This window comes from Gobius niger (genome assembly GCF_951799975.1).
Source record: "Gobius niger genome assembly, chromosome: 11".
In the NCBI taxonomy this organism is placed as follows: Eukaryota; Metazoa; Chordata; class Actinopteri; order Gobiiformes; family Gobiidae; genus Gobius; species Gobius niger.
In genome coordinates this window covers 22172344-22186349 of record NC_136862.1, presented here as the reverse complement: position 1 = coordinate 22186349, position 14006 = coordinate 22172344, and the positions used below count along the sequence as shown (strand labels likewise).

Genomic DNA, 14006 nt, shown 5'->3' with positions numbered 1-14006 from the left:
AAAAAACTACAATAAAATACAAGTCACACAACGAGCAGAAATAAATAACAAACAGGTCGCACTCTATTATTTCTACGGTGCTGTCTACAAAAGGTGCTATTGGTCTCTGAGTATTTTTATTATTGTACTGTAAACCGTCAAAAGTCAATGAACCAGAGTTGAAAACATGCTTCAGACAAATGCACAGAAAAACAGGTCTAAAGGGGCTATATGCAGTGATGTAGGTAGTGTCGATGTTTGGTGTGCAGTTCTCCGTTATATTATTGGGCCGATAGTGTGTTGGGTGTAGATTAGCTGCTACTGGTCTGTCCCAAGGCTGCTGTGACTACATACAGTACAAAGCTACCACTGAGCACGAAGCGAATGGAAAATTACATGAAGGGCTTTCAGAAAGTTGTGAAGCATCCGAAGCATAATAAATGTATCGCAAACCAAAATTCTTCTTCTTTATTCTATTAAATCGCTTTGTGTCAGTTGTGTTGGAGGTGCTCTATTTTTGTAAATATAATTGAATAAAGTCCTCTGCAAGTTACAAAATATCCTGTTTCCAGGGCTGTCATGTATAACTGCCAAACATGTTCTGAAATGCAAGTGATTCGATGTGATTAGTGGATTATATTACCGTGAGCACACTGTGATAAAGGGCTGTGCTTCAAAACAAAATGCAAATCTACTTGCAAGCACAGTCAGAAAAATCACAATTAGTCCAGCCTCTTTTTAAACATTGTCTTATTCGTTGAATGGGCCGATTTTTCCCTGAGAATGTGTTAACAGTGAAATGTAGAGATGCAGAGTTCACTGAGACAAAGTAAAATACTGCTGTTAATAAATGTATTATTTTTGTTCTCTCTACACACATTCAAGCTACATATAGCCCCTTTAATTCCACAAATTATTGTTCAAGACAAAACATTTATTGTTTAACCTGAACAGGAAAAAAAAAATCCTCTATCAATATTTTGACTTTTAAGACGTGGCAAAGGAGCGAGGATTTGACTCTTGTTTGTTACTTGCTGGTTTTGAACCCACCACAGACCAGACCAGTGTGGACATGTTTGGAGGGCGTGTCTTTAGGTCCTCCCTTTTTAGTTCAAGTCCAAACCTCCTTGGTCTTTCTGAATATTGAGTCTTTCTGCCGTCTGTATTTGTCGTATTATTTTTATTTTTTCCCCCCCTCTATGTGCCGCCGTTGTAGGAGTAGTCCGCCTTGTTGTGCATCACCAGTTTATTGTTCACAAAGTAGAAACTGTCGGACTGCGTCTCATACGGGTGCAGGACCATCTCTCGGACTGTGGCACAAAAACAAAGCAGCAATTAAAAATCCTGACGTTTTTTTCCTGAACTTTTCCCTTCACGTGACGTCACACCAATTCAAGGGTGCACTAATTGCTTTTCAAGGTCAAAACAACAGTAAGTTACATCTTGCACCTTTAACTAATCTTTGATTGTTTTTAACTGTATAGTTTGGTTCAGAAGGCTAGCGCCCTCTACTGTTCTATTTAGGGAAGTGACCTTTTCATGAGCTGCACTGTTCACAAGGACGCCAACATTGCCCCAGTGTTTCATCCATTTCTCATCGTTAATTTAAAGCAATAAAAGTAAAAGTGCTGACTTACTAGTGTCCTCAGAGAGAGGGGGGAACTCGTAGATGTGTTCGCAGGTGTTCTTGCTGTTGGGCATACAAAACCCAAACTCAAAATCAAAACTCTTCAGCAGCTTCTCCCTGAAATAATGCCTCTCGATCATCCGGAAGTTCTCAATAGGCATGTCCCCAACAGTGAACTCAACCCTGCAGTCAGCACAGAGATTACACTTTAATGTGGGATTATTGACTGTTTGTGTAACTCAGTCATGCAAGAGTTTTCCATTGTAGACAAAGGCTCTTAGTCCATTATCGATACTGTTTTTTTTTAGTATTGAGAACAATTTGCCTCTCACTTCAAGAGGCTACATCGGAGTAAACAGAGGGATTGATACCGATTCTCACTGACCAATAGAGGTTATAGGGTAATAGTTATTTTCGGGAAAATAGACTAGTGGTACCAATAAGTACTAAGTATAAACTGTAGCCTTCTGCTAAAAGACCGCTGACAAATCAATCCAGTACAGACGACTGACTAAGAACCTACGTCTACGATTATTCTGGACTGGTTTCGGTGAGAATAATGCAGGACTTACGTGGCGCCAACTTGTCTCAGTCGTAGGAAGGCAGGAGTGAACTGGTACCGAACGAACCTCCCTGCATTCGGGTCAATGTCCCTCTTCTCTCCTGCTTTATCTCAAGGTAATACAAACATTTGAATTAAATAAATAAATAAGTGAAAAACCGCCATCATCATCAAACAATATTATCATGATCCAGGAAGTCACAGTGGACGCACAAAACACACAAAACATGAATCAAGTTATTGCTGGCTCTTTGTTCCAAACGGAGCTGCATATTGAGTTGTCCTGTTTTGCCTGATTGGGAAAGCGTATTCTTCGTATCACGGGGCTGACCTGTTAACGGAGGTTTGGTGATCTCAAACAGCACGGTGCTGGTCTCCATGTCTCTGATCTTGAATCGGGTGAAGTCGATGTTGTAGATGTTTTCATCTGGACTGCACAGGTAATCTGAGAGAAAACAGTTGCACATTTCAGAGTTAGTTTGCTACAGATACTAGATACAATCAATACTCGCCAACACTGAAAGAAAACATTGTAGGGAAATACTAAAAGCTAAACTCAGATTCTTCCCCTTTGTCTTTATAAGGTCAAAGTGGGTCAAAGTCAAACATGCCCCGCTGGGAAGAGGGGATTCTTATTTGGCGCTTCAAGCAAGGCGACAGCTTTTTACCATTAAAGGAACAGGCCACTGTTTTTCTATACTGAGATATGTTCTTACCTGAGCTTAGACGAGTTGATGAGTACCTGTCTGGTCTTTGTGTGTGCGCTCAGTCACGCAAAAAGACCAAAGATGTTATAAGCATTTAGCCTCTCCTCCTCTCCTCTATGGATCCAAATGGGGATGAAGCTTTAAATACGATTACGTAGTTACACGATCCAAGTAAAGTGAAGATATTACTGCGTGGACGTCGAAGTGCTCCTAAGGTGTTATTACGCCTCACAATATAGTGCCCCTTTTTATCCGCTTAGAAAACCGATGTTTCAATTTGTGTGACTATACTTGGATTGTGTAGCTACTCACGTAACTGTATCTAAATAGGGGAAAAGTGGAAGAGCTTGGGCGCTTCTAACTTCTTTTGCATAACTGAGCGCACACACAAAGACCAGACAGGTACACATCAACTCGTCTAAGCTCAGGTAAGAACCTATCTCAGTATTGGAAAACGGCGGCCTGTTCCTTTAACCTTTGTCGTGGTAAGCTACATAAAAGGGACTAAATCATTCTGAACACTTGAACCAATGCTGATCTTGATAGAGAGGTTTTAGCTTTAATACATCTTCAGTCAATTCAAAATGTTATTTGTCATAGATTAAATGACAAATCTATAATGCATCCAGGACCTTTTAATGAATTAACAAAGGATCAGGCTTGTTTTAGAGATATTGTGTTGTGAATAGTTCCTTAAAAGGAGGAAATGACCTGTTCTTTTTACTACCTGACAAAAATAACCATATTGTTTGTTAGTGCCAAAGATTAAAACTGTGACCAAATTTGTGATGTGACGAAATTAACACCAACTCAAACACAGTGGTGGTGAAGAGGAGGGTTATTTCTGTTCTTCTAATCCGTGCTGCCATGTCCAGCCTGTGTCACTGCTCATTACCATCCCACGACAGCCTCTCACTGAGGGCTGACAAATGCACGTGCACCGTCCTCAAAATGTGCCTGACTCTTATATACGTTTATCGGTCCATACTTTGAGTCTTATGCTAATGCTCTTGGGATGTGTTTAAAATGTGCACAATGGACTCAGTCTTCCTTTTAAAACACAAATCGCAAATCGGGATGAAGCCCAGAAAATATAACGCATTCTGTTGAATACCTTTTCGGTCCACAGACAAATCATTCCTATTCCCTTTGCTCACAAATCTCCTGAGGATAACTCTCTGCTCCCGATTAGGTGTACAGTGCCGTTCAAATTCACGCATTTATGTCACAATCTCAGCACACAAAACCTCCCGAAAGTGGGGCAGGAAGGCTGTCAGCAGCACATTGTCTGGTCTATTTATTGCAAAGTGACGAGTCCTGCTTTTTTGTGTGACAAGATTTAGTGTGGCAACAAGCTGTACGTGCGAGTGAAGAAGTGTGACGTGAATTCATACTTATCAGCAAAAGGTTAGCCTGGCATAAACACTGGAGGCTGCTGATGCTTAGCTATAGCTAGTAGCTATGGCCTAATGATGCCCCAAGAGGAAGGCTCAGTGAGAGACAGAGGAGAGCTGGAAAAAGTGTGATTTACGTACACAGATCTATAAATAGTTACAGGACTTTTGGGCAATTATTACTGAGCATATTCTGTGTCTGGAGAAGATGATAACACATGGAAATAGGGATTGGGATTTGTGAGTGACGGAGTAAGAGGGAAATACAGAAAGTTATTTTATTGGGGGGAGGGAATGTTGCTTTTTATGACCAATTTAAGTGCACAAACCGTGATGTTTTGGCCATAAACACTGTGATACCAGCATGAAAATATCTGATATAGTTCAGTGTATATGCAGCGGAGGCCTTCGTTTTTTGATGTCACTATTAGTTTTGACTTTGAACTGCTTTGACTTCAGCGACAGCATTTTGTTCTTGTTGTAAAGTGTCGTCCGAGATTAATTCCAAAATTTGGGATCAGAGCGGAGCTGTGGGTCTAAATTAATCTGGACAGCCGCTCCGTTCTGCAGAGAAACACGGTGCAGCCGAATCAAAGGGATTTTTGATGGAAACAAAAAAGACTAAAAACATTTTGCAGTTTGATTCTGTTGTAGAACATAAGATCAAAATGCTGTGTTTGCTTAGAGAGAGAGACAGAGAAAAAGCACAACACAACTTCAGAGTTTAAAATGTTCACCTTGAGGCTTAAGTGTGTAATCAAAATCGCACCCGTTTGTACATATCACTGTGTTTGAGTGAGTTAACGTTGCTTTTTTTAGCTCTTGTTTATGCGTGGGTGTGTGCAGGTGGATGTGGGTGCAGGGATTTGAGAAATCTTCAGACTGAGGGGGAGTTGGATGAATGAGTGTATGGAGTCATATGTTTGAGCAGGCTCTCAGTAGTCCAGGAAGTATTAACCGTAGTGACGCTTAAAGTCATCAAAGGGTCTGAGTTGATATGGGGACATTTCTCATCTATCTACAGCTTCTTCTCGCTCTTGTTGTCAGACGTGTGACAAGACAAGACAAGTCAAGTCAGAGAGGTCTTATTTAAGATATAGGCCCCTCCAAGGAGGATGGGGCTTGACTGCCAACACCCCTCCGAATGTTTGCAGTTTCACTCCATGAGCAAGTCTTGGTTTTGGGCTCGGACAGAGACTGAGAGGCATGAAGACCTACTGTATTAGATAAATAAGAAAAAGAATAAGAAAGACCTCTTTAACTTGTTCTTTCTGATCACACGACTATCACAAGAAGCTTCTGTGGATAGACTCAATCAACTCAGTCCGGTCGAAGACTTAAAGCGGTCATCTAAATGGGTGGGTTTACATTTAACGATTTCTTTGGTTCTGATCATGATTTCGATTTGTGCCCTTAGTATTTGTATACAGTATTGCCTTTTAGAAGCAACTCAAACCATCTGCTTCTTCTGAAAGTTCACCCTTGCAGAAGCAGTATGTTAAGAAAAGCTGCATTAAACCATCGTCACATGGATCAGATGTTTGTTTTCTATCCAAACAGGGACAGGAGTTGAAAATCAACCATGGCGATAAACTCATAGCATCAGTTCCAAACTTTGTGTTGTAACTATGTCTAATTTGTCGAGGACCCAAAAACGTATTATTTGAAACTTCATCATTTATAACATTGCTTGTTTGTGTCACTATGGCCTTTCAAAAACACTTCCACTCTAGCTTCTTTATCAAATCTGCAGCATAACTGTGTATCGACAATGGGAAGCCAATTGTAATGTGAAGTATTTATTAGTAATACAAATACATAACAGTGAATCAAATAAAAAGTGCCTTTATTTGCGTTTAGTGCCATAAATTAGAGTCGAGGAGGAGGAGGAGAAGGAAGTGTGTGGGAGCTTGATGTTGCCGTAGAGACTGCGTGGCACGTTGCCATAGTGACAGCGTGGTTGTTGTGACCGATTTGCACATGTCTCTCTCCACCTCCGGTGATGACACTGCCGGACCACGCTAGGATTCAGCGTGGGAGACAAAATCATTCAGAATTGCACTTCCTTGGACAATGACAGGTATAATAATTCTAACTCCAGCTCTAACTTTAGAGCGAGTGTGATGCAAAAGCCACTTTTCATTCTCCTTTCGCGACAGAACAGAAACACTCAGAATGCTTTGTGCTAATAATGTAACATTGTTGTGTAAGTGTTACTCTCTGCTTTAAATAGTCGAGTGCCCTGCTGCCATCTGTTAGCTGACGGCTGGCTGGAGGTTTCTTTTTAAAAGCCTCATATGAATTGATAAAGATACTTTTAACAAACATGGAATGGATAATAGATGAAGCACAGCAAATTAGTTAATATGCAAAATTACTTTCCTTGGCAATGCAGACCAATAAAATAGTTTTTTTTTCTACTTTCTCTCAAGTTTAACATGTAACAAAGGAGACCAAAGCTTAGTGGAGACTCAAATGTTGGGCACTGGTATGAAGTTTGCCTCTTCATGACATGTGAAGCCTCCTCATTGTATTACATTTCATAGAATTGTAAAAAAAAAATGCAAGTTGGGGGTAAAATTGAAACAAAACTGTCTCTGTGAAAAAAAGTAGGTCAAAATGAAACAATCATGTATAATCCACTCCTCAAAATCATGTCAGCTGACCAACCACAGCAAATGCATTCATCGCACAATCCCTCCTTGTGCCCAAAGAAAAAAGTGTTTGCCATTGAAATGTGTATTTTTAGGGCAATAATTAGGGCTTCGCAATTTAGGAAAAATACTAATAATGAATTGGAGATAATAGTTTTGCGATTGAAAACTCACTTTGATCATGTTCAGATGCATAAATATTTGAGAAAAGACTGAAAAGTTACAGTGAGTGCTGCTAAACTAATACAAGAATCCCATACATTTCAGGCAATGGTCTAAACTGGGCCATATACCGCCTTCGCTCTGCCCGATCCTGTCAGGGATCGGCACACTTCCGTCAGTCTACCCCAGGGCAGCTGTGGCTACAATAGTTGCTTACCACCACCGATTATGGAATCCCATATAACCCCACATAAAAGACCCCAAAGTTGTGATTTAATTTCCTGTAATTGTAAATGAGTGACTTTTCTCTCCGCAGCACACAGGGGTCTCCACTTCCTTCAACACTCGTCTGCAACATACTTTACACACTTGTAACATAGTTTGACATAGTTGAAAACCTCACACCAAACTGAGCTCTTTCCTTTTCCCCATGATGAAAACAAGAGCTCCATTTGTTTCTTACACACTGAAATCGACTGCACATTATAAATGACCAGTTTTTGTTCTTGAATAGCTTCATTATTAGAGAAGCGCCTCAGCACCAACTCGGTTCATCATCTGCGTTTGACCTTTCCCTGCTCAACTACACACTATATTTCTCTATAGACAACAGCGGATTACAACTTTTTATTTTTCCTCGAGTACTTCAACATGACCATGACTTGTGAATGAAATGTTTCCTACGATGGGCTACACACACATGCTGATGCCAAGGTGTGAATAATAGACTATATGAAGCTGTTGCTCAGTGACCCTTGCAGTGAAAGGTTGTGGTATGTCTTATAATAATGAGGATATTGTGTCGGGGTGGGATAAATCATATGGGGTATTGCTTTTTTGTTTAACCCACCGGCAATATGTTCATTCAAGATCTATTGTCATGATCAATTCACCATCCTAATCGATAGCGGGGTGGAGGATGCAATGATATTTTCCCAGCATATGTTAAGAAGCACATTTTGTTCGTCCAGCCCTGCTTAATCCCCACTGCAACTACATTTACTCGTCTTCATTCCTGGGCCGGAATAGATTATCAGCCTATAGACAACGAGGAGACACGAAAATGACATGAAGTATGAGTCATCAGTCAGACTGCCCCCCCACCCCCCCACCCCCACCTGTCTCCTTAAACATCGCATCAACAACATCGCCGTTAACATGTCTACTTACTGCCAGTGATTTTCTGTAAGCCCAGCACGTCCTCCGGCGTGATCCCGGTGCTCGTGAGCAGCTCCTCCTCCGTGGTCACCGGGACCCCCACTACGTCTCCCGAGTTACAGCCTTTTTTGACTTTCATCCCCGCTGCTTTCTCCTTCGGGCTGCCGCTTCTGCTGTTCCTGCCGCCTGTCTCCGCGTCCGCGGGTGGATTATGGGTCCCGCCGCCGGCTGCTGTCTTCGCGCTCGCTGCGTCCTGGCTGTTGCCTCTGCTGGTACAAGAATAGCTCATTCTCCGCTCCTCCTCCTCTCGTGCCCCCCTTCTTCCAGCCCAAGATACTAAACAACTGCGTCCCTCGCGCACACGGACGCTGCCTGGTTATCCGCAGCTTAATTAGAATCTTGTCTATTGCGAGGTTGCAGTCTGTCTCTGTTTTTGAAGGTGGCGCACGCGCGGCACGCACGAGCCCTTTCTCCAATTTGTCTAAAAACAAACGCATACAAGACACAGCGCCTTCTTGGCTCGCCTGTTTGCTTTCAATCAGAGCAAAAGTCGATGTTGGTGCGCTGCAAATTAAACAGAGGCACCAGATGGTCGTCACTGACAAGGAGATGGAGGAGGAGGGCGCGTGGGGGGCGTCTCTTTCGCGCGAGGCGGACAAGCGGCACCTGACTGCTCTGCGCTCCTCGCGGCGCGCAAATGCGTTTTTACGCGCCACTCGACACCCAGACACGCACAACCATCATATTGTTCGTACTGTAGGCTATTGCATTATGCTCATTCAAATAATATGACTGATCGTATCGGTTTTGAACCATATTTCTCCAAGTCTTAGGCAGTGAGAGTAAAGACAGAGATTAGAAAATGCAGACAAACAATGAAATAAATTAAGTTCAATGGCGCCAGAATTAAATGAATGAAAAAGTAACGTGGCCTTGTTTATTTGTTTATTTACCTATTCGGGTCTCCTTTAGCTGTACCCCTGGACCTAACCTTCCTGTGGTCCTTAAAAAAATAATAACAATAATAAGACTACACAGTGTATACATGCAATACGCCGTTTATCGATTGCTTCACTGAAATTCACCCTAATCTTATTCTGTCACGAAACAATTTTAAATATATCCTTTTACCTAACTACTAACTACACAGCACAACTCATCTTTGACCACCAACTGAGAGAAGATCATTTAGTAGGCTAATAATAATATTTGTGAATTGTGTCGCCTGAATGAACTGTTCCCGAGTTACATAATACGTCTCTGTCTGCAGTGACAAAAGACTTAATTACCACAAAAGGTCATTCATTAACTGTGAGATTATTCCCTCCATAAATCACAAATAAAAGAAACTGTGGTTCTGAGCAAATATGGAGAGGACGCCCCCTGGAGGCACTTTGTATCAACTGCAACCTGTAGCCCATAGATTCTGAAGGCGACAATTCGATTTGGAAACTTTGGAAATTGAATACTTCATCAGCCCATATGGGTGGGACATATAAAGACAGCATGTGAACAATTATATAAATACTGATAGAATAGATCAGCCTTGTGGACACTTAGATAATGTTCACTCAAGACAGACAGTCGTCAAGAAAGGATATGACTAGAATTTACCAGAAATTTCATAATATTTACCCAAATGTTTGCAGATTGAAGCTCCTGATGAGAGACCAACAGGCCCATTTAATGGCCGACCTTCCATGGACCCACCACCTACAGGAGGAAACATAAGGGGCTGGTGCAATGTGATTTGGGCAACTCCAACAGCTGCCCCCACGACCTGGCAACAGAAAAGTGGAAGAAAATGGATGGATGGATGTTTTTGTGTAAGCATGCATTCCGAATAAAACGAAAATGCAGCTAAAATATAATTCATCAAGCCTATTTAGAAATGGAGAAAGCCTTTGGACAGGGCTTAAGATTCTGGTGTCTCCCGAGCTACTAGTTGGAGATCCCTAGATTATGTTGTTGTTGGGTTTTTTTTTATCTGATTGAAAAATGTCACGATTCAGTGCACCCCTGTTTGTTCCAATCTGCACCAATGAACCCTCCAACTGCCACCAATCACAGTACTGAATGTTCTAACCACTGAGTTTTCTCAATTATGGGATGCTTGATTGCAAATTTTGCCCACCAACATGAGGCAGAAGTAGGACGCAGGCACAGGAAATCTTAATTTTTAAATCCTTTTGCTAATATTTGAAGTAAATGTCCCTTCCTGTCTGTTACGTTTGATCAGTATAGTTTCACATGTTATACAAATCACAATTTAAGATAGGAAAAGTATCCTTTGTACCAATTCACTATTCAGTTTGTCGACAATATGGGAGAAAATTTGACCAAAGGGTTCCACCACGAGATCCACTGATGATGTTAAGCCTTATTATGCTCAGCCACTGTCTGCTCACTATACCTATAGCGTTTGGTGATGTGCTTCAGTCCATAGGCAGCACCTCACTCCTGCCTCTTCACTTTAGCCTGCTGACTTTGCTGGTCTCTTTGTCAGGTCTGAGCTGCCGCTATCAGCAAAAATACACACGGACATTTGCACTATTGTGAGGACTTTCATTCACATAATGCATTCCCAAACGCCCTTTACACAAACGGCACCATCACAGCAGTAAAGTGGGAGCAAGTACAGCAATGAGGGGTCCAAACTTCCCAAAAGGGTTGATCCTGATATTTACTCAATAAGCAATAAGTCGCTACTGGTCAGCTATTAAAATGCATTGGTAAGAAGTACAATAGTATTTGGTAGAGACAGAAAATGTACTCATAATCAAATAGAAATCACAATATGACATATGGCAAATCCAAACTGCAATTATTTGGCATATTTTGTACTCATATAATGTAATAATATATAAGATGTAATTCCTTGTGTGGCCAGTTGCAATTCATTTAACTTGTATGAATAAATAATCTTTATTATTCAGCCTTAAACCATGTTGCTCCTGCCTTATTAAGTCAGTGGGTTAAGATGTTCATTAAATATTATAACGGCTGCTCTGGTAATGTGTCGACTTTAGCCAGCATTGTTTATAGTTCAGTTCAGGGCAAAAGGATGATCTCATTTTACAGGTGAAATGGATGATAAAGTCTTACAGTCCATTTTCAAAATATTCTAATTTTACGAGATTTCTAATTTGGGGTTTTTACAAGCTGAGCCATGATAATCAAAATGATAACAAATAAAGGCTATACTTATGCCACTTTGCATGTAATGAGTAGTTAGTTTCAGTTTAAGAACAACAGAAATGAAAGCACTTTTTAACGATATTCTAATATTCCGAGTTTCAACTGTTCTTTGAAGTGACATATAACTTTATTCTGAAATCTTTGCTTTAAGCATGCACGAAGCTGTCGGTCACAGCTGCTGGCGTCTGTGTAAAGATACTGCAACAATAAAGTTTACGCATGTGATTAGTTTTCACTACAACTCACATACAACAACAGATTTTTTCCTTTTTCTATTTGATTCAATAATTTCTACTTTGCTATATTCATGTAGAGTTCTGAAACCAGATCCTCAGCTTTGTACTGTATGTTACAGTTTATTACCACTGTACAGCTTTTCCAAAACAGAGTGCGTTTTCGCTCTGTACCTCATACAGCCATGACGGCATGTTGTCCTCTTTGTATGCTGCTCAGTGTTAACCCCACAGAGGAAAAACAATGGAGGCCAAAACAAACTGCTGACATGAGTCCAGGCTGTGGACCAGGCGTGGCTGCCCCAGGCCAGAGGCTATCAGCAGTATATATACCCCCATAATCCACCACTACACAGACCGTTCAGTGGGACCCTGCGACGCTCCAATCACCATTTTGGGTAGGTCAGTGTTAGACAAACATACAGAAACTCCATATTTACTTGTGAAGAACTGCCAACAGATATTAGTTATTGATCTTTACTTATTTTGACAAAACTAAACACAAGCGAGATACCATTTATATTTTTAGGATGAACCTAAAGTTGACAATAGTTTGAGAGACTTTATCATTTTCATATGTTTCTGTTTTATGTGTTTAACTTTCTGTTTTATAGGTTACTACTGATAAACAAGACAAAATGGCTATGACAAACAACATGCCCATGGGCCCATGGAAGGTGAGGTCGCTGTTAAATAAAACTATTACTATACGATACCATGTTAGTTGAAGGCTAAGTCTTTGTTGTTTGTAGATCACTGTCTATGACCAGAAGTGGTTCCAGGGCAGGCGTATGGAGTTCACAGCCTGCTGCCAGAACATCATGGAGTGTAATATGGAGAACATCCGCTCCCTGAAGGTGGAGTGTGGCGCGTAAGTGTCTCTACTTCTCCACTAGCTTTTAGTCTGTGTAGTAAACATGTTTCTGTCCATCTCATGTTTCTTTTTCTTTTCTAACAACTTAGAACTTGGAATTGCTCAAATAAAAACTAAACTAATGTTGCGTTTCTGTCTGTAGCTGGGTGGGCTATGAGCACTCCAGTTTCTGTGGACAGCAGTTCATCCTGGAGAAGGGAGACTACCCCTGCTTCGAGTCCTATATGGGCAGCAACTCCTACCGCATTGAGAGGATGATCTCCTTCAGGCCTATCTGCTGCGCCGTAAGTAACAGCTTGTGTTCCCTCATATTCCGTACATAGTGTATGTAACAATTTCTCTATAAAGTTAAACGGATTTCTTATACACTGACAGAACCAGAAGGATTCCCGTATGACTATTTATGAGCTGGAGAACATGATGGGACGCCAGTTTGAGCTGTGTGACGACTACCCCTCACTGCAGGGCATGGGCTGGATGCACAATGAGGTCGGCTCCATCCACATCCAGTGTGGCGCGTAAGTAATGTTTACTAACTGATATTTTCTAACTATTCTTGTATTTTTTTATTTTGTTTGATTCTTCATATAAACTTTATACATAGCATATAATTGTTTGCAGAGATAAGTTTCATATGACCATTTTTCTGCCACAGCTTTGTGTGCTACCAGTATCCTGGTTACCGTGGATACCAGTACATCATGGAGTGCGACTGTCACGGAGGAGAGTACAAGTGTTACCGCGAGTACGGCTCCCACGCCCAGACGCCTCAGATCCAGTCCATCAGGAGAATCCAGCACTGAGAGGAAGAGCCCCATCTCCTCTCCCCAGCCCGCCCCACCTCTCTCCTGCACTGCTTCCTACTCCTCCTCCCGAAACATCTTCCGGCTCTACGGGACCAGCTAGTTCAGACTGCCCGGTCTTGAGCTGGACTTCAGGTGCTCACTGACGCCAATTGTTCACAGCATGTTGGCTTTTATTTTTTAGAGAAACATAATTGAAAAGTCACAATATAAGAAAGACAGAAAACAGGATTGACATTTTTTGAGATCCAGCTGAAACAGAGGCCTCACCTGAACAGGCTCAGGCTCCAGCGATGGCTACTAACCTGTCTGTCTTTTAAATCAATCACTTTGCTGTAACTGTGATATCCATGACTGACTGCCTATGTACAAGAATAAAGAGAATGAGTGAACATCACACAGGTTTACCAAATGAAAGTCATGAATTTTAACCACAGATGAGTCCTTTCATTCTTTATTTGTTGTGTGTTGTATGACATTGAAAGAAATAGAGTATTATTCAAAGGAAACAATAATGCAAGCTGCGGAAGCGGACGATATAGAAATGCATGTCAGTGCAGGATATGTGTGGTCGGTTTTTAGCACTCAATGCCATCTTCATAAAGGCTTCAAGTTCATTGTGAAACAATAATGCACATTAAATGGGTTGTGTTAT

The 14006-nt window shown here is 41.3% G+C and overlaps 2 protein-coding genes across 6 annotated transcripts; one reads left to right on the top strand and one right to left on the bottom strand.

Annotated features, from left to right (window-relative positions):
* Window positions 1-408: 408 nt before the first annotated feature.
* LOC306969959 (protein unc-119 homolog A-like) lies at window positions 409-8923 on the bottom strand. Of its 3 annotated transcripts, none has more exons than XM_079565761.1 (5): window positions 8256-8923; window positions 2500-2613; window positions 2179-2269; window positions 1617-1789; window positions 409-1289 (listed from the first exon to the last, which is right to left on the bottom strand). In XM_079565761.1, exons 1-5 carry the CDS (start codon window positions 8530-8532, stop codon window positions 1177-1179), a joined length of 768 nt encoding a protein of 255 aa, XP_079421887.1. In that variant the 5' UTR covers window positions 8533-8923; the 3' UTR covers window positions 409-1176. The 3 variants fall into 3 exon arrangements, with proteins under 3 accessions (XP_079421887.1, XP_079421886.1, XP_079421885.1); XM_079565760.1 differs by having other exon boundaries at window positions 2179-2272; window positions 8256-8922; XM_079565759.1 differs by having other exon boundaries at window positions 413-1289; window positions 2179-2278; window positions 8256-8919.
* Window positions 8395-13748, top strand: cryba1b (crystallin, beta A1b). 3 transcript variants are annotated; one of them, XM_079565764.1, is made up of 7 exons: window positions 8395-8515; window positions 11895-12072; window positions 12289-12351; window positions 12427-12545; window positions 12691-12832; window positions 12924-13066; window positions 13204-13748. In XM_079565764.1, the coding sequence occupies exons 3-7, from the start codon at window positions 12313-12315 to the stop codon at window positions 13349-13351; spliced, it is 591 nt and encodes a 196-aa protein (XP_079421890.1). In that variant the 5' UTR covers window positions 8395-8515; window positions 11895-12072; window positions 12289-12312; the 3' UTR covers window positions 13352-13748. The 3 variants fall into 3 exon arrangements, with proteins under 3 accessions (XP_079421890.1, XP_079421891.1, XP_079421892.1); XM_079565765.1 differs by having other exon boundaries at window positions 11895-12076; XM_079565766.1 differs by lacking the exon at window positions 11895-12072 and having other exon boundaries at window positions 8417-8515.
* Window positions 13749-14006: the final 258 nt, after the last annotated feature.